Below are 27,449 nucleotides of genomic sequence, written 5' to 3' on the forward strand. Positions count from 1 at the left end.
TGCAGCAACTCGGCATTAACGACCACCCAACGTTCTTTCTCATATACAGCCATGTGAAAAAGAAAGTTGAATTCTATGGTTTTTAAGTATCAGGGCATAAAACAAATATCTGGTCCTCAGCAGGTCTTAAAATTAGGTAAATACAACCTCAGATGAACAACAACTCATAACATATTACACCATGTCATTATTTATTTTACAAGCATAAAGCCAAAATGGAGAAGCCATGTGTTACAAACACCTTAAGATTCAATATCTTGTCAAACCACTTTTAGCAGCAATTACTTGAAGTAATAGTTTTCTGTATGACATTATCAATCTCTCACATTGTTGTGGAGAAATTTTGACCCACTGTACTTTACAATGTTTCTTCAGTTCATGGAGGAATGCGGGCCTTTGTTTATGCACAGCTCTCTTGAGGTCCTGCCACAACATTTCAATCGGATTGAGGTCTGGACTTTGACTGGGCCATGGCAACACCTGATTCTTTTATTTTTCAGCCATTCTGTTGTAGATTTGCTGGTGGAGTTGGGATCATTGTCCTGCTGCATGACCTAATTTCGGCAAAGCAGTCGGGCAGATGACCTCACATTTGACCTTATAATACTTTGGTATACAGAGGAGTTCATGGTTGACTCAATGACTGCAAGGTGCCCAGGTCCTGTGGCTGCAAAACAAGCCCAAATCATCACCCCTCCACTGACGGTTAGTATGAGGTGTTTGTGCTGATATGCTGTTTGCGTTTTGCCAAACGTGGTGCTGCGCATTGTGGCCAAACAACTCCACTTTGGTCTCTTCTGTCCGAAGGACATTGTTCCAGAGGCCTTGTGCTTTGTTCAGATGCAACTTTGCAAACCCAAGCCATGCTGCCATGTTCTTATTAGAGAGAAGAGGCTTTCTCTTGGCAACCCTTCCAAACAAACCATACTTGTTCAGTTGTTTTTAATTGTACTCTCATCAACTTTAACATTTAACATGCTAACGTATGCATTTAGAGTCTGAGATGTAACTCTTGGGTTTTTTGCAATTTCTCCAATCATTGCTTGGTCTGACCTTGGGGTGAATTTACTGGGATGTCAACTCCTGGGAAGATTGGTAACTATCTTGAATGTTTTCCACTTGTGAATAATCTTCCGCACTTTAAAATGATGGACTTGCTTCTCTAAGATCATTGCTGATGTCTTGCCTGCTTGGTATTGTGCTAACACACATCTGAATGCTCCAGACCACCAAAGTGCCAAAATGTTGGCTTTTATAGAGGTGGTCACACTTGCTGATGATTAGTTAATCAAGGGCATTTGATTAGCAGCACCTGGCTTCTACTTAGCCTCTAAATTCCTATGGAAACCATAAGGGTGTACTTAGTTCTTCACACATACATTTTGGCTCCATTTCGGCTTTCTGTTTGTAAAATAAAAAATGACACGGTTTAATATGTCACGTGTTGTTGTTCATCTTAGGTTGTATTTACCTAATTTTTAGACCTGCTAGGGACCAGATGATTTGTATTATGTCCTGATACCTAAAACCATAGAATTCAAATAGGGTGTACTTTCTTTTTCCCATGGCTGTATGTGTTACGCCAGTGGGAAGATGTTAATGCTTATGTAGAGTTCCATTTAAAGTGTATTTTTGTTTCTAAAATGTCTTTCATGATAAACTGGATTATCCACAAGATAACCTAGGCAGAAGCCTAGGGCCTGACGGATGTCTTGGAGTCCCAGCTACAAGCTTTGTGCCCCTACAGTAAACCTGAGAATAGAGCATTTGGTCAAAGCTGAGCACCTGCTGGTCACTCCACATGGGAGGATGCACTTGTAGGCAATGTGTGTCTGATGGTGCCAGCTATGACAGTACAGAGAATGCAACTGAGCAGTTTCTCTGTGACTGTTGCAGTCCTTATCAATGTAAATTGAAGGGATGGGGTGGGGGAAAACCTTGACTAGGGCACCATTCCACTTTAATCTATTTCTGCTTCTCTGTGTTGTTTTATTTCAGACTTCTAGGATACAGCAGGGCAAGAAAGATTCCAAAGCATTCATGCTTCCTATTATCACAAGGCACATGCCTGTATCATGGTAAGCTTCACACAAGTCAACAGGCTGAACAGAAGGCTTGACACCTAAAGAAACAAAAACAACACAACATTTATAAACTTTAGAATAAAAATTATGAATCAGAGCATTATAGTCTTCCTTTATTATTTTCACGTCAAGTGGTAATCAAAACAGTGACCAGACACAATACTGAAGTTTTGCTATGCACCAGTTTACTCATCAGTATTTTTTAAACTGATCTACGCACCAAAATGTTTTTTGTGCCTTTTTTTCATTTGGAAATTGTTTTTTTTTTAAATACCATGAATATATTTCATAATAAGTAAAGAAATGGACAAATGTCTGTAAAAAAAATATTAAGATAGTTTGTTTAATTTGTTATATATTTTGCACAATTAATGGTAAGGCAAATATTTTCGCTAATTTATTTTCTGTTTATATAATTGTTTGGTGCTAAGCACTTCTGGGTATGTTCAACTCTAAATAAATTGGTGAAGAAGAGTTAACTGATCTTTTACCTCAACAAAAAGGCATCCTGAGATACTTCTTTGCTTCGAGATCCCTGTCACCTAAATACTGTCAATATTAAACTGTCCTTGTGATATCTGACTGACCTGTGATGGTACATTCTACAGCAGAGGTATATTATACAACCCAGGTACTAACAACTACATATTAAGGAATTCTTCAAAGTTTTTGTTAGTTTCCTAGCCATCAATTTCCATTTCAATAATGTTGCCTGGCTCTTTTACCTCAATAAAAAGGTATCCTGAGATATTTCTTCTCTGCTACGAAATCCCTGTAACATAAATACTGGCAATCCTAAATGTTCCATGCAATATCTGACTGACCTCTAGAGGTACATTCTATAATGCCCTTTGGCTATAAATATCACTAAACATAAGATGTTTACACTAAGCTGATTGGCATGAATGGGGATTCTGCTCAGCTTGGATAATTGTTCTGCTTCTCCCTCACCCAGTCTTAATGCTGCTGTATAAGGTATTACACGGCAACTGCAGATATCTACACTAGTTGCATTCAAATATAAATTAAATTATTTTAATGAATACACAGATGCATTCATTGGTGGTCTTCTTGGAGTTGGCTTTTTTTTTTTTTTGAAACTTTGATTTAAAAAAGGACAGCAATAGCAGTGATCTCTAGCATTGTTATGTAATATTTATTCAGCTTTTATCTGTCTCCTGAAGCATATCTGCAGTTTTCAACAACACCTATAGCATGTCTGCAGTCTCTTCTAGCATGCCAATAGTCTCTGACCGTCTATTGTTGCATATCTGCAGTCTCTGGAGCTTTCTCTAGCATTAACTTCACCGAATACTATGTGTGGCTTTTTGGTGATGTCAGGGGCCGCACCTGAGGCCCCTTATATCAAGTAAGTTGATCTTCACTGATCTAGAATACATACCTGCAGCAACGTCCCAAACCTACCTGTCACACATGAATGCTGACTGTTCTGACAGGCAAAGCATAGACAATTCTGGGGAATGCCAGAACGTGTTGCTTAGCCATATCCCCAAACATTCCTACTGACCTTCACTATGCCTTGCTCGCCTGTGAGAATATGCAGGAAGAGGTGTGCAATCTTCGACACTACAGGGAAGTGCAGAAACTTTGCATGTTAGAGCAGCCTGCGATTTGACCATGACAGAAAGGTTTGAGAGGCTACTGCAGTTATGCACAGGCATCCAGGTACCTGCAGACCTGAAGCAGTTTGCCCACTTTGCACCAGTTCCAGTTCTCTTTATTCAAATACTCTTATTGATATAAGTCTCAAAAAGAAAAGATAATACAGAATGTTTTAGCTATAAAATGGTTACTGGAGCGAAAATAATATCTGGGTTTTTGTTTTATATTGCACAAGAGCAAAAATCAGCTTTTTACAGTAGGTTACAGTGTGGATTCTCTACATACCTTTATAATTACTTAGAACTGGTGTACTTCTTCATAGGATCTTCCTCCCAGGTAGGCAATGCAGATAACTTCTCACTTGTCTGGTCAATGGGCCACCCCCAGGACTTGAAGAACGGAGCCAAGTTCTTATTGACAGCTTGAGAGAACTTCTCTGCCCAAAGATTCATCTTATCTGTCTTGTTGTTGCTGACATTTGACATTGTCTGGTAATCTGCAAAGAGACGCTTGAAGGGATCCCATCCGAAGCCTTCTTGTAACTAAAGAATATAAAAACTATACATGTAGTTTATCATTTATGGAGTATAGTGTTGGATGAAGTATTTACATGAAAGATACACTCCAGTCTCATCTGACTGTTACTTTTTCATTTACTTTTTTTGCTTTGTTGTTATTTAAGATTTCTTATTCAACAGTAAAATATTAGTAAAAAAAGTGTACTGTCTTTTGAGGCTGTAGCCATAGGCACACTCGCATACCACGCAGTGCACTGCTATTTTTCAGGAATTTGGCCAAAAGGTGAATTTTCAGGGTGCTTGTATTAACATTTCTAAATGTTCCCTATAATATAGCAAATCTGCACTTTTTGAGTTTAGGTCAATTTTAGTTGACAACATAAATGTTGTTTATTAAGGGACACAAGGTCAGAAGGAATTCTGAGGCATGTAGGTTATACTGCCACCTATAGGAGAATTAGAAATTAGCAGCAAAAAAACTGTTAGTCAGTTAGTTAGTCTCCCATAATACTTAAGTCTCCATTTACACATAGCGGTACCGTAACAAAAGCACACAAACTTTAAAATGCACGGATTCCGCGCATTTGCGACTATTACTATAGGGGGAAGTGCTTTTTTTGTACCGCGCGGACGTCGCCATAGTGTGAACAGACATTGGAAATAATTATTTTTTATGTTTAGTGTTAATGTGTGAACGGAGCCTGAGTTTCTTGCTAGTGTCCTAGGAGAATGGACGTTGTTTCTTGCTAGTGTTCTAGGAGAATGGACGTTGTTTCTTGCTAGTGTCCTAGGAGAATGGACGTTGTTTCTTGCTAGTGTCCTAGGAGAATGGACGTTGTTTCTTGCTAGTGTGCTAGGAGAATGGACGTTGTTTCTTGCTAGTGTGCTAGGAGAATAGAAGTCTTTTCTTCTAGGAGAATGGACATCATTGTGAATGTGTCACGTGAACCCTATCAGTGCACCTGCAGCACCGTGTCCTTTGTGTGCGAGTGCCATTCCTCTGCCTCTCCAGCATTCAGCCTGAGAAGGATCACTACCGCCTCCTCACAAGGGTCCCAGGCTCAGTCCTCCTCATTTCTGCCTGAAAGTCACATAACCTCTCCTGCTTCTGCAGCTTGGGAGTACCCTTTCTGAAATATCTCACTTTTCCATACTAGCAGTATGGTGTATCATAACGCAAGGTCACTGGTCCTGCAGGCCTTTCCAGTTCACGATACACTAACCGCTCCAGGGTGGTATGCAGCGTTCTCATTTATTTGCTAACTCGGAACAAAGAGGCCACAAGCATCTGTCTATGCTTTTAACTCCAGAATCTGTCTCTAATATGTCTGCAGCTGCTTCTGCACACACAGCTGAGGATGATGAGGAGTCTAACCTATCCTTTTTGGATCATTTTTTGTCTAAGGTGGTTCAGCCTTCTGCTATAACTCCAAGGCAAAAAGATATAGTTACCTTAAACAATCCTAAAGAAGAACTTGGATCAGAAATGTTGTTAACCCTTCCAGTGGTGCTACCCCCGCACTGCAGAGGTAAACTGCCTGTTTTTGCTTAGGGTAAAAAAAAGTTATACTCACCTTAGTTTCTGAGCCAGCCAGCTCTTAGACCGGTCCTTTAAGCGTCTCTCCCCCTCCACTACAGCAGTCTAGGAGTCCTTGAGTCACCGCGTCCAACACAGTGTATAAGACGTGAGGATGTTGAGGGACATATCAACCTTGCAGGCTAGAGAGAGCACTGCCAGCGCGGAGGTCCAGGTGAGTATAACTTTTTTTTAACCCTAGGCAACACCGCAAGGATTAATAACATTTCTGCCTGGAGTTCTTATTTAAACGATCGTTGTAGAACTCATGCCTGTTGCCCCTCACTACTGTGTTGTGGGGCTTGAGAATATTGTTCATCTAAATTCTAGAATGATTCACTAGAAATTTGCAATTTGTTTCGTTCCGAATTGAAATTTGTAGGAATTTCTTTAAATTCGAACATTCAGATGCATACAGATTTCCAAATGACAGAAATAACAAATCTGAACGAATCCGAATGTTTGATACATCCGAATTTCATGCGGAAACGAAACACAACAAGCGGGAGAGCTGTCATTTATCGCTTTCTGGCTTCTCTGCACTTGTATCTCAAGTAAAAACACAATGAAGGGAATTTATCAGAACTGGAGCAGACAAAATCTAGAGCAGCTGTGCATGGCAAGCAATCAGCCTCTCTCTTTCATTTTCAAATCATCACTGAACAAACTGAAGAGAGAAGCTGATTGGTTGCCATACACAGCTGATCCAGTTTAAGTCTGCTCCAGTTTTGATAAATTCCCCCCAATATTGTTACAAAACATAAATAATGAAAGAAGCTGAGAGATCTGTGTTATTCTGTTACAGCTGCTGCTTCTTTGAGGACACTTCCACCCCGCATGTAAAGAATCTGACAGCTGTCACAGAATACGCAAAAGTGTTTAACTGTTCACAGAAATAATAGTCATTTTTAATAAAAACAGCGACTAATGGAAGGCAGTGGGCGGAGCAATAGCCAGTTTGCTATTGGCTATTACACTTTGAAAAAGCCAATAGCAGAATGGATGCCTCCCACTGCCTTCTGTCAGTCCCAGAGGAGCGGACCTGAGAAAGTTTTCTTTCAAGTCTGCTTCTCTGCTGATTGACAGAAGGCAGTGGGCGGAGCAATAACCAGCCTGCTATTGCAAATTAAAATAGCCATAGCAATAACAGCCATTGCTCCTGCAGGGGAGTGGACCTGACAGAGAAAGTTCTCTCTCAGGTCCGCTCCTCTGTAACTGACATCAGGCAGTGGGCAGAGCATTAGCCAGCCTTACTATTGGGTATTTCTATTTTAAATAACCAATAGCAGACTTTGTTTATTTGTGCCCACTACCCGTTTTTGTATTTTTTTTTTCAATTATCGGCCAACGCTGGAATGACTTAGTGGGACTTTTTTTTAAATGTATTTTAAATGTTGTCATAAATTTGTGTTTTGCTTTTTGTTCAATTAAAGGAACTTTTTTCTAAGGTGTTGTTTGTGTTTGTTTGTTTACATTTTATTTAACCCTTTAGTGAATGAGTAGGGGTACAAGTACCCCTTACTCATTCACAAGGCGGGGTGGCATCTGGGTGCCCCCTTTATGAAAGGGGGTACCCAGATGCAGATGAGCCCCCCTACCCACAGACCCCCACAACCACCGAGTAAGGGTCTGGTAGGGGATTTTAGGGGGGACCCCACGGGTTTTCTTCTTGCATTTTTTTTGGGTAGGAATACCCTTAAAATTCCTACCAGACCTAAATGGTCTGGTATTAATTGCCAGGGAACCCCACACTTTTTCTTTTTTGTTTGTTTGTTTGTTTGCGGTGTCAGAAATTTAGTTTTCAAAGTTTTTTAATGGTTTCCATGCTTATAAACTTTTAATCGCACACAGAAATAAGGTCATAAAATTATATAACATATATATCATAAAAGGCATTGTCTAGCAATCAATAAGCTTTCAACAACAGCACAGCATGAGATACATTGCTTCTTCCCCTACCCTGACTTCTCTATAGAGTTCAAACATTTCAGAAGCCCTTGATACTTATTCTTATACCCTAGGTACTCCAACCTTGACTTAGGGGATAAAAATATATATTCGATTATTTTCTCATGCCATTGTAAATGCCATTATGTATCCCTTAATCTATGCATGCTAATTCCCTCTAGGTGGGTAGTTCCCAACTCCCACCAGAGGGAACGTTAAATGGAAACAGTATTTAATTACGAAAAGAAAGAAAAAGTAAAAATAAAAGCGGGAGAACAAAAGAAAAAAAGAAGAATAAGACAAAAAGAAAAATTTCAGCCTCATACATTCCTGATATCTAAAGCCTTCACTAACCCGGGGAATTGGGCAGGATGACCGACAGATTTGAAATCTCTTGATGCATCAGCCATGGTTTCCATACTTCTTCAAAGCTGATGTAACTATCTTGCAATATACTATACAGCTTCTCATGGATCATAATCCTGTTTAATTTGGATAGAACCATAGAGAATGGTACCCTTTCTGATTTCCAGGACCGAGCAGTTGAGATCTTTGCTGCTAAAGAAAAGAAGAACAAGAGTTTGCCCTGTGCTCTTGAAATACCTGGAACCAGTTTGTTCAAGAGTAAGTATTGCGGATCTCTCGGGATATGAAACCGGAGGATCTCAGAAAACAGGGCAAAAAACGTATTCCAGAAGCGGAGCATTTTGGGGCACTGCCACCAGATATGGATCATAGTACCTTGCTGATTACATCCTCTAAAACATAAAGGGCTCTTCCCGTGGGAACATAGTTGCCAGCCTAGCTGGAACAAGGTACCATCTGGAAAAAAATGTTGTAGTTGGCCTCTGCTAGGGAGACATTGGGAACTCCCAGCATCAACCTCATAGTGCACTGTTGCCATTCTTCAATAGAGAGGGCTACACCAAGATCAGTTTCCCATGCAGTCATATAAGCTAGTTTCGTGAATGGCCCAAGTAATACAGCATATATTAAGGAGATCCCCCCCCCGTTGATCAGACCCCCTGTTCACCACCGCTCAAAGTGTGTCAATAACGGAGTACCACTTTCAGGAATATGTAATGATTTCAAGTAGGGATGCACCGATACCGATACAAGCATCGGTATCGGCCGCGATACCGAGTATTTGCATGAGTACTCGTACTCATAATCCTATATAAGCCTTTATCCACCCACCATTGAAAAGCTTTAGGCTGTAATCCCGGTGGAAAGCATACATTGTTGAACAGTGGTGCAAGGGGGGTATGAGAGGAGACGATCCCTTCTTTAGCCCAAAACCTATCCCATAAGGCCAAGGAATGTAACAAAGTAGGTAAGATATTCTTCGGTCTCCGCCTAGTAGTCATCCATTTCAATGCCTCAACAGAGGTACCAGAAATTTAAAAGAAACAAAGTAAACATGTAATGTCACTTTTCTGCAACGAATTTTAGTTGGAAATTATCATTTAACTCATCCGAAATGAATGAGATTTGGATTCATCTGAATGTGAATGCCGAAACAAATTAACTTTCAGACCCGAAATCCCGAAGAACAAAATAACGAAACATCTGAAACCAAACGAAATGAAATGAAACTATTTTTTTGACAGCTTACATGTCTATGATTCACCTCACTATACATACGCTGAGGACTTTTGGGCTAAAATGTTGGCCTGCTGAACAGCAGTGCGACAAATGCTTACTGCATATGCCTTGCAACAGAGAATGCAATGCCTCTTTGGTGCTTTCCCTGTACAGCTTTATTAAGGATATCACTGGGTAAAAAAGTAGTCTTTTACAAAAAAAAGCTAAGGCTCAGGCTAGAACTAAGAAGGTTTCCTTTTGTTTCTCCTAGACCTCTAAACCCAGTTCCAAATCCAGGACTCGTATTCTTCCCTCACAAACTGTACCCAACGCAAAATGGGGCATTCACCCCATTCTGGATCTAAAAGTGTTCAATGCCTTCATTCAAGCAAAAAAAAGTTCTGTATAAAATCTACCTGGTTAGTCATTGCTTCTCTCCTTCCAGGAGATTTTGTGGTCTCTGTGCACATGTAGGATGCCTACTTGCATGTCCCCATCTTTCCAGTGCATCAAAGTTATGTGTGTTTTTCTGTGGACACAGGCACACAATACTACCAATTTGTTGCCCTTCCCTTTGGCTTGTCCACTGCACCTGGAGTTTTCATTAAGATGCTAGCCCCTCTGTTATCCTTGCTACACCCATAGTGTAGCCCCATAATAAGATACCTGAACGACCTCCTACTAAGGTAACAGACAGCACAGGACTTATCAGTGAATATCCACCTAACTGTGCAAACTCTCTGAGAGGTTCGGTTGGATTCTGAACCTCCGGAAGTCAGCACTGGCACCGACCCACTGCCTGGAGTATCTAGGTCTCCTTCTACATACTGCTCAGTCCAGGGTTTTTCTGCCACAAGACAGATGCATGACTCTCCGCCGCCATGTTTGGACTGTCAGTCCAAAAGCAGTCTGACTCTCTGCTTTTGCATTAGAGTTTTCGGCTTGATGGGGGTCTCTTTTGGGGCAGTTCCCTTTACCCAATTCCACTTTAGAACATTGCAACTCAACATTAGGACTGCATGGATCAAGAAGGCACCTTCTCTGGACTACCACATGCACCTGACACCCAAGACCAGGTTTTTCTTGACCTGATGACTCATGAATCCAGCCATGGAGTCAGGAAAATCTTTCCTTCCATGATGGATGCCAGCCTGACAGGTTGGGGAGTAGTCTTGCACATCTTGCTGGTGCAGGGGACTTGGCTGCCAGAGCAAACTCATTTCCCAATCAACATATTGGAACTCAAAGAAATTTGGTTATCCCCTTAATGCTGGACCTCTCAACTGCATGGTCATCTGACCCAGATTCAGTTGGACAATGCCACGGTAGTGGCATACATCAACCATCATGGAGAAACTAGAAGTCTTACAGCTCAAAAAGAAGCCAACCAAATTCTGGCTTGGGCAGAACTACACATTCCAGCCCTGTCTTTCATGCACATTCCAGGTGTGGAAAATTGGCAAGGGGACATCCTTAGTTGACAACAACTAAACTCAAAACCTCTGTTGTGAATGCCATGACATGGACTTCTAAACTTCCAGATTTAACAACAAACTGAGCAAGTTTGCGTCCAGGACCAGGGATCATCTAACCATAACAGTGGATGCTATGGTGACTCAGTTCAGTCTGATCTATGCCTTTCCCCCTCTGAAACACCTTCCTTGTCTACTCCACAGGATCAAGATAGAGGGTATTCTGTATTCTGGTCATTGTGGGCACCAAACTGGCCCAGGCAGATGTGGTATTCATTCTTTGGTGAAAACCTGTGTACAGGATGTTGATCACATAGCTCTACCTGTATATCCATTTGTGAGTCCTTAGGATCTTAACCTGGTTTTGTGAGCTCTTCAAACCTATTAGAGATATTCATCTGTCTATGCTCAGTCACAAGTCAGCCTTTGTCATAGCCAACAGATCAGTAAGTGTTTGGGCATTATAGCATCAGGCATCTGGTTTTCAGATTTTTAAGGCTGCCATGTGGTCTACCAGTTATAGGTTTTCTATGTTTTAACGGATGAATGTTCAGGCTGCAGCCAGCTTTGAATGCAAGGTCCTTCAGGAAACTATTTGAGCTCTAAGTTGTGCTCATTTTTTTGTCTGTTTTTGTGGACTCGTTAGCATTTTGTTTGTTGTGTTGCCCTCCCCTCAGTTAGATTGCTTTTAGGCATCCCATATGTCTCAGAATTCTTTCCAACTTAGTGTCCCTTAAGAAAACAGGATTTTTTACTTTACCATAAAATTATTTTCTTGGAGTTCAAAAGGGGGGTGCCCACCCCCTCTGTTATATGATCACCCCCTCTACTGCTTTTACAAGAAACTGAAGCATGATGGGAGTAGAAGGGGTTATACTGGCTAACTAACATTTCTTTGTTGCCACTGTAAGTGGCAATATAACCCATACATCTCAGAATTCCTTCTGTTCCTGTATGTCTTAATGGACTACTAAAAAAATATTTTACAGCAAGTAAGAAATCCTGTTGCTATTGTATTCGTAATATTCATATATACATCGATATTTGTACTACTACAAACTACCATGTTACAATACTTGTATATAAGCCATAACTATGGAGTCTATTTATAAAGAGTGACTAAGATCCTGCTCATTTGCCTACCTTCTTCTGCATTCTTAGCCATTTGTCTGTATTTTTTTTAAGTAAGTCAACAAATGTTGCAGATGATAAATGCTGAAGAATGAACATTATAGTATCAGGCAAACCTTTGGTGAATGTATCTCAGCCAAAATTTCAATTCTGGGTTCTGCTGAAAATAATTAGATTTGTCAGCTGAGCTGTGAATCTGAAAAGTCATGTCTTTGCTTTTAATCCAATATTTGCTGCTTTATAAATATGGTAAATGTTGCAGAAACCAGCATTTTTGCATGAGAACAAATCTGTAATCATTTTAGAAGTGCTATATGTGTTTAATAAATCTAACAATTGACCTGTCAGCAAATACATTTCAATCATGGTGAATCTGACATTTAACATCTAAAAGGTGCCCATACACTCTACAACCATCGCAAGACCTTAGTCATGCGATGGTTGTAAAGTAATTAAAAAAACGTACGATCTGCCCATCTTGGACAGGCAGATCGTACTCTCGATCATCGCAAGCCCGCCCCCCTTAGGGGCGGGCTTCCAAATGACCGCAATGCTAAACGGGCAGTGTGCGCGTGCGCACACCGGCCCGTTCGGCATTTGTCTCCCGAGCACCGTTCAAACCAGCCGAAAATCGTACTATTTTCGGCTGGTTTTCTAGCGTGCTCCCTAGACAAAAGACGTGCGACCGTACAGTAAAAACGGTCCCACGTCTTCCATACACTTTGCGATTATCGTACGATCGCGGGATTTCCCTCGATTATCGTGCGATAATCGCACAGTGTATGGGCACCTTAACTCTTTATAATCTGACCCCCCTATGTCCTCTTAAAGGAGAACCATCACAGATAGCAAGCAATTGAGTTGCAAGTTTGAAAATGACTTGCTAAAGTATTGCAGACTTGCCAAGCTTCACAATTTTTTGCACAATTACAGCAAATCTCCAGATCAACGTGCTTTGCAAAAGTGCTGTACACTTGCAGAGCTCTCGCTAACACCTGCAGGACTCTTGCTGTAGACTTGCCAAGCAAATTTGCTACAAATTCAAAAAGTGTTAACTGCAAGTGTTCTGCAAGTCTACAACTTGTCAGGAATGTGTGCAGCAAGTTGACGAGAATTACAATTTAACCCTGCCACAAGTGTGTGGCAAGTTATCCTTGCTATCTGGGATGGGGTTAGGTAACCGGAGGACATAAACTAGCGTCCTCCCGTCACCCAAAGCTCAGGATACGGCGAGCTACAGCTCCCGGTATACTGAGACGCCGCAGCTGAAACAGATCCCGACAATTATGTCTGGATCCACCCAGCTGCGTGAGTGACAGCTGGCTCTGCCTATCTAGAGGCAGAGCCAGCTGTACCCGCCCCCTCCCCCGTTCGTTCCGCCTGTCAGCGCTGGAGGATCGGACAGGGGAGGGGGTAATCCAGTCCCTCCCCTGTCACGGCTCTCTGCAGTGAGAGGATTGAGAAGTGAGCAAGCGCCGGTATGTGTTAGCTCACTTCCCGATCTACTGAGCCGACCTGTAACAGTTTCATTGTCACAGGTCGGCTAGAACTATGAGGATGAGTGAAAATCACTCACCTCATAGTTCTCCTTTAATGGCAAAGTACGTTTTTATTTCTTTTGTTGATATCAGTCTCATTTGGTTTATCATACCTGAAGATAGGTCTCCAGAGCAGTCCACATTTCCCATTGTTCTAACTTGGCTCCATTCTCCAAATATTGCTTGATTCGTGCTTCCCTTCTGTTTGGCTCTAGTTCAGAATGGGCTCGATCCCTTGAAATATTCAGGATGGTTTCATGTACATAGACTGACCAGAGGTTGCATGTTGCTTCTGTGGTATGAGGGGGAAATTCCCACATCTTTCTTTGCTGATTGTGGCCAAGTTCATGTACTGGTCCCCAAAGATTAGCTTTCTTCATAGGCTGTATAGCCACAGAACTGGTTAGGTCATTTGCTGACTCTAAATGGAACATAATTGGATATCCAGCATGCATCCAACCTTAAGACAAATTTCACCAACTTAGTCATTGATATTAAAATGTTCTTCACCAACATAGGTACAATGTTAATAAAGTTGCAGAAAGACTGAAGTTAATTAAACTCAATTGATCACAGCCCAGCTGTAATGACAGATCAGCTTCCCCATGACATGATGGCCAGTTCCGCCCAGTTGTTATTCATTGGCCGGGACCTGCTAGAAGACTGTAGCAGGTGGCGGCCAATAGGAAACAGCTGTGCAGAGCTAGCTGTCACTGTTAGCTCCACCCATTTTTTTTTACAAATTCTTTTTTAAAAATATCTTTATTTATTTCACTATTTATTTACATTTTTAAAACAATTTTTAACTTTTTTTTCCCCTACAATTTTTTACTATTTTCTACTCTGCTCGGTACCACGAAGGTACCGAGCAGGTACCGAGCAGAATAGCTGAGCCGAATGCCGAATGTCCTTCTGCACTTCGGCTCAGCCGAACACGTAGGGCATGTTTGGCTGACCGAAGGCAGCCGATGTACGGCTGATTTCAGCCGCTATATGGCTGAAATCAGCCGTACTGAGCCGGAGTGAAAAGCTGTACGTCGTTCGGCTCTGTTCACTTTGGCTAGGTTATTCACTCGGCTGCCTTCGACAGCTTAGTGAATAGCCCTGTTAGTGTTTTTTATATACTTAGAACTACTTTGAGACTAGCTTTCTATAACTTCTTAATGATAAATACACAAAAATGTTAACTTACCAGCTGAAATCTGTACATCTGTCACAAATCTTTCTGGACGGGGAAATTTCTTAGGAATCACAGCTAGATCAGCAATAGCTACCATTATCTCATCCCACAGAGACATCAAAGCTTCTGGATCCTCTAGTGAGCGGATGGCTTCAGAGGGTACAGTAAGAATTATATTTTCTGTAATAAGCTCAGCCCAAGGAGCCGGATAGTTACGAATTGTTTGCAGCCATGAAGAGAGGCTAGTCTGACCTAAACAAGAATACAAAAGAGTTCTACTCTTATTTTGCAAGTGGTCAGAATTTATTTTAATTACCATTTAAACATTGATTGTGTTATCTTAGTATAACTTGTATTAAACAAAATGTCCAAAAGTGATTCGGTAACATAAGTTCAACAATCACCAAAACCACTAGCATATTTGCATCCTTGTAGCCTTTGTAATGGTGCACTATTTTAGTGTATGATTTAACCTAAGCATCTGAGATTTCATATAGAATTCATTATGCACACATTCTAGAATTATTATATTTAGACTGTGTTATCGCCTATTGGACTGTGTTTTTAAGCTTCTATAAGCTGTCACTTAGCTATCCATGGATATTAAAAGATGGTCTATCATTAGGAAACAAGTGGATTCCACCAACCCAATTCTCAGATACACATGCCTACTTACTGTACATATAATTGCGTCTATGGAATTTTAGTAGCTCCCTTGTCACTGCACTTACCATGGAAAACAACCACCTCTGCTTTAATGGAGAGGCCAGGGATTTATCCAATGTATTTATATTTAGAGTATAGAGTCAACTGTCTTTAAAGTCTTCCTATAATTGTAGCTTTTAGATGTCAGGCAACATATGTCCATAAGTACCTTTGCAGACCAGAGATCTTTAAACCCTGTAAAACTAATGATATGATCTTCCATGCACTATGTTGTAGACTCCCTTCTGACTAGTAAAAAAAAAAAAATCCTTTTTATTGTGCTCGTGCACGCTGCCCCACCCTATACGGCCGCACAATTGCTTGTTGTCAGCAAATGTGCGGCCCCCTACACCACTGCCTATCCCGGGATCAGCACGGTGGCTGTCTCAACAGAGATCAGAAGGAGTTCAGCACACTTCCTCCCGCTGATCTCCCCTCCGATCTCTGAATGCAGTAGTGATGTCTGTTATATCAGTTCCACCTGTCATTTCTCCAGCTTCTGTAGCCAGTGAGAAGCTGGTGAAGCAGCTTTTTTGGGGGTCCCTTGGTGACATAAGGGGTCTAATTGACTCCTGATGTCCCCGTAAAGAGGACCTGTCACTGCATATTTGTGAGAGCAATAATGTTAAGTGTAAAACAAAATGTAAGAATTAAAGTCACATTTTACAAAACTAAAAAAAAACACACAAACAAATTTTGTCCCCCAAACATGCTTTGAGTGCATCTACATGCGAAAACGCCCATTGCGCCGCACATGTTACATATAACCGCAAACGTCGGAGTGTGAGCAATAATTCCAGGGCCATCAATTACTGTTAATACTAACAGAGCAGTAAAATGCTTTTGAAGTGTCGCCTATGGCCAATATTGGGTATGGTAGTTTTTTGCGATTTTGCAGATGCAGGCAATTTTAAGGCTTGACATGTTTGGTTTCTATTTACCTGATGTGGCCACATTTTTTATATTTTACCAAAAAATTGGGTAATAATAAATGTTTCATAACATAATGTAAGGAAAAGATTTTGTAAAAAATTTTTGGTACTTTTTTCTTTATATAGTAAAAAATAAAAAACTCCAGTGGTGACTAAATACCACCAAAATAAAGCCCTATCTGTCCCAAAAAATGGTATAAAATTAATTTTAGTACAGTGTTGCATGACTGACTCAATGTCAGTCAAAGTACCGCAACGCTGAATACTGAGAAATGGCCTGGACAGGAAGGTGGCTTAACACCCCAGTCTTCACGTGGTTAATAACACACTCTGATCGGTAGTTTATCTAGTGGTAAAATATGAACCTATAGACCCCCCCCCACATCACTTGTATTGAAAAAGCTTTGGTACTACTTCTGGAGAGTTGCCACTGGTGACTGTAATACTTCAGGGTCTACAACTGTGTTCTTGCTGGATGGAACTGACTGTATTCAGCTTCTTGAAGATTTCAGGACTGCTACATCAATGACAATTGTCTACATTAGTGCTGCTTATTCTCCTAGCTTCTCTCATGGAATTATTGCTAATTCCTAATAAAAAAATTGCCATTGTTCTGGATTCTTGGCAGTTGCTGTTATACTAAGGGGCTGATATAAAAATCTTCCACTCGGTATAAAGCTGGGCTATTCACCTCAGTTCCTGGCGGAAATGCTATTCAAACAACATTCACCCAACTTTATGCTAGGTAGAAGATTTATACATCAGCCTCTAAGTGTCTTCTTCTTTCTGCTCTTAGAGTATAACAGGTACTATCCCATTTTCTCCCTTTTTGGGATTGTGGGATTGACAGAAACTGCAATAACATATTTTTGTTTCATACTCTCACTATGTTGTCAGTCATCTTAAATTGCATAATCTGGATTTTGGGCAATAAATCCATTTTCCTACTGTTAGGTCTAGTTCTATAAAATTGAAAGCTTCCCAAGTCATAAAGGGATCCCTACATAAGCCCATCATTTTAGCAGACTCCCACTTCACTTAAGTAACCATTGCAGTGTAAAAAAAAAAATCTTTTGTTTACAATCAAAATGAAAACCTTGCTAGACTCGGCTTATTCCTACTTTTCATACTTACCCTTAATAAATGTTGGAGAAGGCTCTGCTCCATACACCGAAACTGGAACCATACCCAGATGGCTTTGTGCTTTAACAATAATATATAAAAGACCTCCCCATATACAGGATATTTTCACTTTTTCTCCGAGAACATCTTTTTTATGAACAACCACAGGAGCACGACAGAACTTCTCTGCTTTGTTTAGGTCATCTGAGTGGCAGCCAACCTGAACCTGAAAATATATAAGTATAAATCTAATGGATACAGAGAGGCTTTTGTCCTTTAAAATGCAGCAATATATTGCACTTTTTGTTCTCAGCAGACCTTATTTTAGGTTAATTCACAAATACGAATATGGTCTTAAGAGCTTCACAAGTTTCCCTGGAGCTTCTCTCATAGGATCAGTGAAGCTGTTCTGTTTTACATTCTTTGCTAGGTGTCCTTTCCTACAATGGATGTATAATGGAACTTTATGAATAACATTTTCCGAAGTGGTAGTGACTTTTAATGCTATAATTTTTTCCAAATTCTCTGTAATATGTGATACTTTTAAAACTCTTTTTAGAGTGTGTCAAATAATGCAACAAACAGAAAATTCAGGGGTAATACAAAGTCTAGATCTGGGAACTGAAAGAAGGGACAGTACAAATATGTTTACAACAACTCATAATAACATACCTGGAGACCTTTCCCAGCAGCTGATGCTGGAAACATTAATATTGCAGTTTTCCCAGGGGGCAGAAACAGTCCAGTACTTCTCCATGCATCAGCACCTAGGAGTAATGCAGTAATTGTTTGTTAATGTAACACAAATCTTACATAAGTGGAGACACAGAGATGATACATTTTAATGCTCTACCTGGGTTTGTGGCATCAATCTGTACTGTAACAGGATGCTGGTTCAATAAATCAATGTCACCTTCTCCCTGGTCATCCAGACATTCAAGGCAGCTGACTTCTTGAACCAAAGAAATGATAAAAGCCTCATTGGAGCTGTTTTTCACAGGACATTGTTTACTGACAGTGGGTAATTGACACCTTTTTACTAAATTTACCAGTTCTTGCTGTAGAGATGAGATAAGAGGGCTGGCTGGAAGCCTCATAAAAGAAATGGCATCCTGTCTAAGCTTGGTTAACCAAGAGCTAAGAGGTGGTTTCAGTTCCTCTTCATTCTTCAGGATGCTCAGAAGCTGGCAGACTGCTCTAGTAAAGTGGTATGTACTATTACCTTCTTCGGGGTCCAAAGACTTATAAACTCCTGCCTTAACGGTCTCTGCTAGAATACTAATTCCAAACTTGTTAAGTATTTTATTTCCTGGGTACTGAGAAAGCACATTTGGATTTGATCTGGACCAGTACCAGGCATGGCCAGCAATGAGCAGGCCTCCTCCTTCTGCTACAAACTGCTGGATCATTTCGGCTTCTGCATCACTGTAAGAAGTGCAGCAATACACACTGAGATCAGGAATCAATTCAGAAGCCACACAAGATAAACCTTCATTTTGTAAAACAGCGAGGAGATTTCCCAGTTGGTTATGAACACCAATTTTTCCATTTCGGCCCATATTCAGCCAAGAAACAGCATTGAGAATGAAGGTCTTCAGTTCTGGCTTGGAGAGGTAGCTTTCATGTGTCCCTACAACAACGCGCCCGCTGCCGAAGTAGGCAGCACCAAAAAAGCATTGATTGTTGTTGCTGACCCCAACTGGAAATGTTAGAGGCCCATGAAGAAGAAGGTCTGAAGGGATATATTTTCCACTGATGTCCAGGTCACTAACACCTTGCATAAGATGCTTTAGATCCTCATAAAAATTTACACTATATAAAAATAAATCAGACATATTTGTAGTCATTAGTTTTAAACACAGTGTGAAAATAATTATTAATGCTAATCTCAGGAGGATTATAAGACGATTCAAACAGGGCACCTATTTAAAAATTGCACACAACATGTTTTTACATTATATACACACGGACCTACAGTATAAAATAATAATGACTACCAAATGTGGGCTCATCTGAGAGCAAGAAGGATCATGATGATAATGTAATCTAGAGTGTGGTTTGTTGAAAAGGGACAATAGACATACTGTATACACAGTGATGGAGAGGGGTTAGTAAGCAGCCCTGCGGTATATTGAGCACCAGTCCAACTTTTTAAACTGGGGATGAGCATTCTGTAAATCAAAGTAGAAACCTTCAGATCCGCTGGTAAATCTGACCTTTTCAATGATCTACAGCTATTGCGAATCACTCCACTTTCCATGAACATAATCCTCAATAATGGCAAGCGAATGATACAAAATTGAAGTCCCTTTGAATCATTACCCCAATGTTACCAAGAATGGCAAGATTACCAAATAACAGCAATAATATTTATATACTGGCACAACTGTTACAGAAGATAGGCTGTAGTGAATAGTTGCTATTTTTTAAAGTAAAACACCACTGAAAACATTGTTTATCTTGTTTTAATTAGCCAGGGCTATAAATAACTAGAACCTCTATCAGGTTTTTATTGTTTTCTGAATAAGCATTGGGGAATTTGGGGGAACCTCACAACAATAAAAAAAACTGACAGTGATCCCCACAAAGAAGCAAACCTTCCAACTCTATTTTGGCTGGAGTTGCACACTGAGGAGGTCACAGAGATTCTTATATGTTCAAAAGTTCTCTTATTTATATCACCCCTTTCAGGTGGCCAGTCCAGAATACTGCACTTTGCATGTTGCTTTCAATGAGTAGTTTCTGTGTGTGATCAGGATAGATATATTTTTAAGGATTTACAGATAATAAAACGTAGTACTAAATTATTATTAGAATTCAGTGTATAACATATTCATAGGGTACTCACTCTGTATGCACTGGGCAGCATGGTATGTTCTCACTCACACAGAAGTTCCCCTTCTCTCCATATTTGTCAGTGAAATACACTCCGGCAACCGATGTTACTTTGTTCCCAGGAAAATTCCACAGAACGTTCTCCTGTTTGTTACATTGAGACCAGTAGCAGGCTTGAGCTCCAATAAGCACACCTCCACCTTTTCTCAAAAATGTGACAATATCCTGTGCCTGGCTGTCATCATATCCAATCGTACAAAACACCCCTAGATCTTTCTTCAGACCAGACACCTTTTCTACCCTGTGTCCAGAGGAGGAGAGAGTCTGCTCCAGGTGACTTAGTGTGCCATTAATACCAATGACTGCTTCCACAGATGGCTTCAGCCAGGATATAGCATTCTTCAGGAAAGCCATGAATTGTGGTTGGTTTAAATAGGACTCATGGCTCATGACCACTATTTTACCCTTCCCATACTTAGAGGCAGCCAGGAGGACATGTTGTGCTGGAGTCACTAGCACTGGAAAAGCCGTGTCACCAGTCAGGAGAAGCTGACAGGGGACCCCATCCTCAGAGAACTCCAGGCTACATAAGCCATGGACAAGTGAACTGTAGTCTTCTTTAGCTGTCATAGCTCCTAAAAAAAAAAAAAAATGTGATCAAATAAATGAAATCAAAAGTTTGACGTTATATTTGTCAAAGAGCAATTAAAGGGCTAAAATAATTATTTTGACTTGGTGTAAATGTAAATACTGGTCAATGTCCATCCAGAATAAAGACTAGGTGCATCCCTTTATAAGGGCCCAAAACTATTACAACGTTAGCTCATTGCATATAGTTCTTTAGCAGACCTTTAGCAACATTGTGATCCTTATACAATGGAACGCTGATACTGGTTGTCAGATTAAGCAACATGATATTGGACAGCTGCAGCTTGTTTTTTTTTTTTTATAAATTCTTTTATTTAACAAGTTTTTCAAAATAACAAACAAAGGTTGTAACAGGGGACACCAAGTCCCATCGTAAAGGCAGTGGACGCAGCCACCGAACACATACAATACAGGAACAGTAACATCAGAACAACACTAATGGCAATAATAGTGGTAATATCTCCAGTAACCGAACTTCCGCCTATGGGTAATTGTGATTGATGAAGAGGTCTATCAAGGACCCACCGGCTCTGCAGCTTGTTTTTGATGGATGTGTTACATCCTTCATCAGGGGATATGGATATTACTCACACTTATGGCTTATGTTGGACTCTCCCTTACTTCAGCCTAGTAGTTTCCCTTTATATGAGTGATGAGAACAATGAAGAACATGTATTGATAAGCAAAACAAAAATTTAGCACATAAGAAAATATGTGGTAATCAGAACACAACTCATATCACTGCATGTAGGTTGTCTGCAATTTTACCACATACATTATGCAATTAAATTATATCCCCCTGCTGTAATTGCACTGATTTTGCTGCAAATATTAATGAAATATGAGAATGTCGGTATGTGTAATAAGCTAGCACTTTTTTATAGTGATAGCATTATACATACCCAGGTGTAAAGTGTAATAATGGCAGGTTTAATGGGAAAGACAACAAATATTTTTAAGCATGTATTATAAATGTAAAACTTACTACAAAGAAGCATGATATAGGGCCCATTCACAGGTTACCGTTCTGGTGGGTTTATGTCACATGTTAACGTGTGTTACGTTAAGGCATCCCGATAAAATAAATAAGCTTCCAAAGAGCCAGAGCGGACAAAAACAGAAATGCAGCATTTTTTCTGATTATTGTTTACTGCATTTTTTTAAAATCGGGGGCTAACATACTTTCTGCAAGATAGTTAGTGTTGACAGGTTCTAATTATTATCCCAGGTGCCTACTCTGTCTCTAGCAAATGCATATTGGGGACAGAGTTCCAAAAACTAGAGCAAGGACAATGACACTATGATCCCAATAAGTGTGTTTTTGGTAGGGTTGTTGGTTGCAGAGTTACAGACACAGGACCACAGAAACAAATCTGGCTAAGTCGCTGCCTAAGAACACTTTTAAAAGACATTCAACCACCAAATTGGAAGAGCTGGGCCTCAGAGAAAAATATAATTTACATGTTAACTGTCTGAGGGCAGGTTCACACCATTTTCCGGACCAGATGTGGCCTGGAAAATGGTGTAAACCTGCATGCAGTTCCAGTGCATTCCAGACCAGACAAAATGAGACATGCAGTATTTTTCTGGTCTGGTATGGAACGGGCTGCGCTGGTGTGAACAAATGCCAGAAATAGCATAGGGATACATTAGGATGCATTTTAGGTCCGGAAACAGTCTGGTCTGGTTTGGAGATGATCTGGATGTGGTATGAATGGGCCCTTAATGAGTCTTCAGGCAGTTTTTCTCTAGGTCTGAATTGTGCTATGTCAGTTTTTACATGAGTTTTGGATTGCAACATATGTCGTTACTAGGGAAGAGCGCATCTGCCCAGACTCCATTTGTTGAGGATTCAGCTAATTCTGTTTGCAATTAGCAAAACCCAAACTTAGCGGCAAATACCATTACTGAATTATTGAAGACAAATCATTACCATTATTGAAGACAAATCATGTTAGTAAGTATTAGCCATTTTTAGGCCTAACAGATAAACTGCTGTCAAAAAAATGCGTTGGGCACTGCCATGTGGAACATGTACCAATGTAAACAAAATTTTTTAAATACCATACAGCAGGGAGAGGGTCTTTTTATGTGGCTTTGAGGGCAACATTAAAAATACACACACCCTTTAACGCTTTGCTGCCAGTGCCAATAGTGGCAGTTGCATTTTTGTGTGACAGTTCAATTTAGTGCAACTGTTTATAAAACCCATATTCTCAGTAAAATCACACGGGGGCAGGTGAATGACAGAGTATAAAAGGGTTCAGAGTCATCTTGAAGGATTTAGGAGAATCCAGCATACCATGGCCCTGATTGTACCATCCGTCTGCTAATTTGAGAAGTAAAGTCTACAATTACCAGAATTTGTGTATGCTTGGAGAGTGCCATCATAAGTATATGACCGAACGTACCTACAGAACCGCAGGAAAGTAATCAATATCAGTATGCTAGCTGCCCCACCCTGTATCTCATAGTAGAGATGTGGGATGCCTATAGACTTCTGGCTATAAAAACCCCCTCAAGATATACCCCCATGGCTCAACAAAGCCCTGACTGAAATTCATCAACTTGGGGTTTCCCCTTTGTGTAAAAAGGCTCATATTGATACCATATCCTCTTAAATCCTTTCAACAGCTCCACACAGAATTCAAGTTTGGCAATAAGTCCTTTTAGCAATACCTGTAACTTCTTAAATTGTAGGGTATCTGCCCCTCCCTCCATCTCAAGTGGAAGGTGTGGGACGCCTCCCAACTTCTCAAGGGTATCAAAGATTCTCTAGATATACTGCCCTTTGGCACATTAAAGTCCTGAATGAAATTCATTAACTTAAGGTTAATGAAAAAGGCTCATATTGATACCATATCCTCCTTGTACAAAGATGGGGTACTTAAATCCTTTCAACAACTCCACACATAATTCAAGCTTGTTAATAAGTCCTGTTATCCAAACCTGTAGCTTCGGCTTTCCCTGCAGGCACAGGACAGATTAAACCATAAGAATAGCCCCTATGACTTTGTTTTACACTGTGGTTGAAGTGGGCAATGCCAAGGGCCTAATTAAACAAACCTATCACCATTTCCTAACTAAACAGCTAATGCACTTTCCTAAACTAAGTACACGCCATTGGGAACATGATGTGGATGCCAACTCAGAAGGACCAGTGGAAGGAGATCTTACAGATGCATCTCAGAGTATCGCTGTTCCATTCTGATAGATTTACACAGTTATTCATTCACCATAGGACATACCGCACACCCAAGCCCCAATTCCACAAACTACATAAATAATACAATGGCATAAATACAAACCAAACTCTGAATACAGTTTTTGCTTTTACTCTGTAATGTAAACCTATTACATGTATTTTGGGCTATACTCACTCAGGGAATCTAGATATGTGTAGTATAGAGGCTTCGAAAGAGCGTTATTTCTTGCTAAGAAGCTGATTGCTAGAAAATGGGTTTCTCTGTCCCCCTTTACTGTTGAGGAATGGTTGAGTGAGATCCATAGTATGTTATCTTTTGAAAAACTGACAAATGCAAGAAGGGGGGTGCCCAGTGAAGTTTCAGAAAATGTGGACCTGTCAGTTGCATAAAATAATGCGTTAATATCAGTTTAGTCTCTGATACTTGTTTTACAAACCACCGTGCAAAGGAATGGGGGTGATTCTGAGTTATTTTGCACTGCGGAGGGAAGGACAAAGGCAGTAAACAAAAATCCAAATTAATATAATAAATATATAATTGTGTTCGGTATAATGTTTATTGCACACAAAAAGGTAACTGGGATTTGATACGCTGGCATACTATAAATACATTCTGATGTCCTTCTACTCCAGCTCAGAAACTTGCATTTTGAACATTCTGTACTGGACAGTCTTTTTTCTAGATGGTTTTTATGCAGGTCTTCGGCCATACTGGTTATTTAGCATTCTTTACCACACTGTATGCTTTGATCCATCTTATGTCCTCTTTTTGTTTTGTTAAAAATACTATTTAAAAATAACAAATACCTAATTTACTAAAAAAATGACATAAATAAAAAAAGCAAGAAAAATTGTAAATTCACAGCTGGAAATCCTGGGAGATGTCACTGGCCAATTGGCAGGAGCATGGCATGTACAGATCAGTGGGTGATGACTGGATTATGTGATTGATATGGATCATCTTATTGGGCACCATGACTGATGTGGATTTACTTAGGGGGCATTAATAAACTTTATTTTTAAAGTGTATTTCAACTTTTGCAGCCAAATTAGGATAACATTTACTTTATATTGGCTACATGTTTCCATTCGCATTGCATTACTAAAAAAAAAAAACCATGTATTTAAAAATGTCTGCTTCCATTTTAAGTGGTTTTTACTTGCTTAAAAATCCTGCCTAGTTTCCCTTCTATGTATTGTTAGGGAGGGGGCTGCAGGAAGTTATGTTTACTCTAATTAACCCTGTCTGTAGAGTGCTGGCAGATTTCAATATCAGTTGTAAACTAGATTTGAACATTGCCTGTCATAACAAAGGATTAAAGACTTAGAAGGATTGCTAATTGCTAAAACTGAGGAAGATCAGTCTGTCCCTCAGTGTAATCCTCTATTTTCATTTTCAAACTGCTCAAACTAGCTTGGAATCTGATTTAAAATTTTCATACAGGCATGCACATCAACTTGGCACCTCACCCCCTTTGGAATTACTGTTAATTCCTAAGAGATATCATATGGGGGTTTAAGAGGCACAGAGAGATTGCATTATATCAAAATCACACTTAGTTTATTAAATCCAATGTCTCATTAAAATTCATATATAAAAATGTAGAAAAACATAAAAACAAAAGATAGTCCCCTTCATTAGTCAGCCTCTTGCAGCCACATTTACAATACACAATACTTGAGTAACAAATCCATCAATAATGTCCAGTAATCATATACAATATATAATTAATGTCCATTTGTATTAACACAAGCATTTCCATTGCGACACGCATATTTGTTCCCGTCGCGTTTCGCTGATGTGCTTCTTGGGGGGACCGTAGGCAACTCATCTATTGTAAACAGAAGATTACTACATTGTTTAAAGAACTATTCAATCTACTAAACACTTTTAATATGATCCCATATTATCTAGTAGATGCATAATGGCCTCTCTTTCACAAGGTCTGTGGTGGGACCACAGGAGACAACAAGTAGAGGGGGTCCCAATCTACTTGTATGTTTCTCATAGAGTGTTACTCAAGTTTATCTCCAAAAATGACTTCCGTAGATAGTAGGGGGAATATCCACGATGTGTCTTCCCAGTTATCTATTGAACCACAAAACCTCCTTCAATACCCCAATGTGCAAATCAGTCCAAAACCCCTATCCTCCCCATTCATCCATCCTTGCCCCACCCCCACCCAAATAACATACATAACCATCTATGCCTATCAAAAACCCGTCCATCATCCAAATCCTATCCCAACCAGTTCCTACATTGAACCTTGCCTATCCTGACACTTTTCGGTGAGTAGGCACAAACTTGACCTTTTCACTAATAATTTTTTACTTGATGATATGGGAGCATATTAAAAGTGTTTAGTAGATTAAATAGTTCTTTAAACAATGGAATAATTACAATAATCTGTTTACAATAGATGATTTGCCTCCGGTCCCCCGAGGAAGCTTTGCTTCTGTTCATACATTATACACCAATGTCCATTTGTATTTGATTACTAGACATTATTAATGGATTTGTTACTCAAGTATTGTGTTTTGTACAAACACACGCCGCCAAATGACAGCAGCCGGCCAAATGTCAACAAAAAGATGAAGCTAGCGGTGACATCACCATTTGGCCGGCACCTGTGGGTCTTCTCAGGTCAGGCCATTATGTCACCGCTAGCTACATCTATTCGTTGACATTTGGCCAGCTGCTGTCATTTGGTGGCGTGTGTTCGTCGAGGAGGATGGGTCGGCGGGCATCAGGCTTCCTTTTATTTTGACGGGTCGGCGATGACAACGCTGGACGTTGTGATTGATCATTGGATTACTTCGATGGATGCATTTTGGACTTTTTGGGTTTTATTTTTTTTAACTAAAGGTCTTGTCAAAAACTTGTGGTGTTTTTTTGTTTAATTAAAGGATTTTTTTCAAACGTGTGGTGTATTTATTTACATTTTACTTTGAACCGTTTAGTGAATGAGTAGGAGTACAAGTTCCCCTTACTCGTTCACAAGGTGGGCCGCATCTGGGTACCCTTTAATTAAAGGGGTACCCCGTTGCAAAAAAGCCCCCCTGCCCACAGACCCCCTCAACCAATAGGTAACGGCTTGTGGAGCGAGGCACTTGTCCCCATCGGCACAGGGACAAGGTGCTTTTCCTGGGGGGACCCCGGGAAAAACACTCTCTCAGTGCCAAGGGCATGTGGCCTGCTATGGTGGAGGGAGGGAGGGGCACTCACTCAACCCCCCCTTTCCTGCCCTCAGGACCTGTGCTCTTGTCAAGGGTCTGGTAGGCATTTTAGGGGGGACCCCACATTCTTTTTTCTTGTTTTTGGGGGGTGGGTTTCCCCCTTGAAATCTCT

The 27,449-nt window shown here is 40.3% G+C and overlaps 2 protein-coding genes across 2 annotated transcripts in view; both read right to left on the bottom strand.

Annotated features, from left to right (window-relative positions):
* Positions 1-2,074: 2,074 nt before the first annotated feature.
* The window catches only part of LOC108793470 (TRPM8 channel-associated factor homolog), a 56,589-nt gene continuing 31,214 nt past the window's right edge, over positions 2,075-27,449 (bottom strand). Inside the window, exon 8 of the mRNA XM_018564422.1 lies at positions 2,075-2,122. The gene's annotated coding sequence lies outside the window, so the exon portion shown is untranslated. The remainder of the gene's footprint in view (positions 2,123-27,449) is intronic.
* On the bottom strand, positions 4,001-20,877 carry LOC108793455 (TRPM8 channel-associated factor homolog). The gene is made up of 5 exons (XM_018564407.1): positions 20,261-20,877; positions 18,266-19,224; positions 18,085-18,179; positions 17,543-17,638; positions 4,001-4,249 (listed from the first exon to the last, which is right to left on the bottom strand). Exons 1-5 carry the CDS (start codon positions 20,875-20,877, stop codon positions 4,001-4,003), a joined length of 2,016 nt encoding a protein of 671 aa, XP_018419909.1.

The sequence above is a fragment of the Nanorana parkeri genome, unplaced genomic scaffold (assembly GCF_000935625.1).
Source record: "Nanorana parkeri isolate BGI_ZX_2015 unplaced genomic scaffold, ASM93562v1 scaffold749, whole genome shotgun sequence".
Classification (NCBI taxonomy): domain Eukaryota; kingdom Metazoa; phylum Chordata; class Amphibia; order Anura; family Dicroglossidae; genus Nanorana; species Nanorana parkeri.

Coding starts and splice junctions, on each gene's coding strand:
- LOC108793455 (XM_018564407.1), bottom strand. CDS start 20,877: ATGACAGCTAAAGAAGACTACAGTTCACTTGTCCATGGCTTATGTAGC. Junction 17,639..18,084: donor CTGCTGGGAAAGGTCTCCAG/GTATGTTATTAT, acceptor ATATATTTTCAG/GTTCAGGTTGGCTGCCACTC. Junction 4,250..17,542: donor AAGATGTTCTCGGAGAAAAA/GTGAAAATATCC, acceptor TATATTCTTTAG/TTACAAGAAGGCTTCGGATG.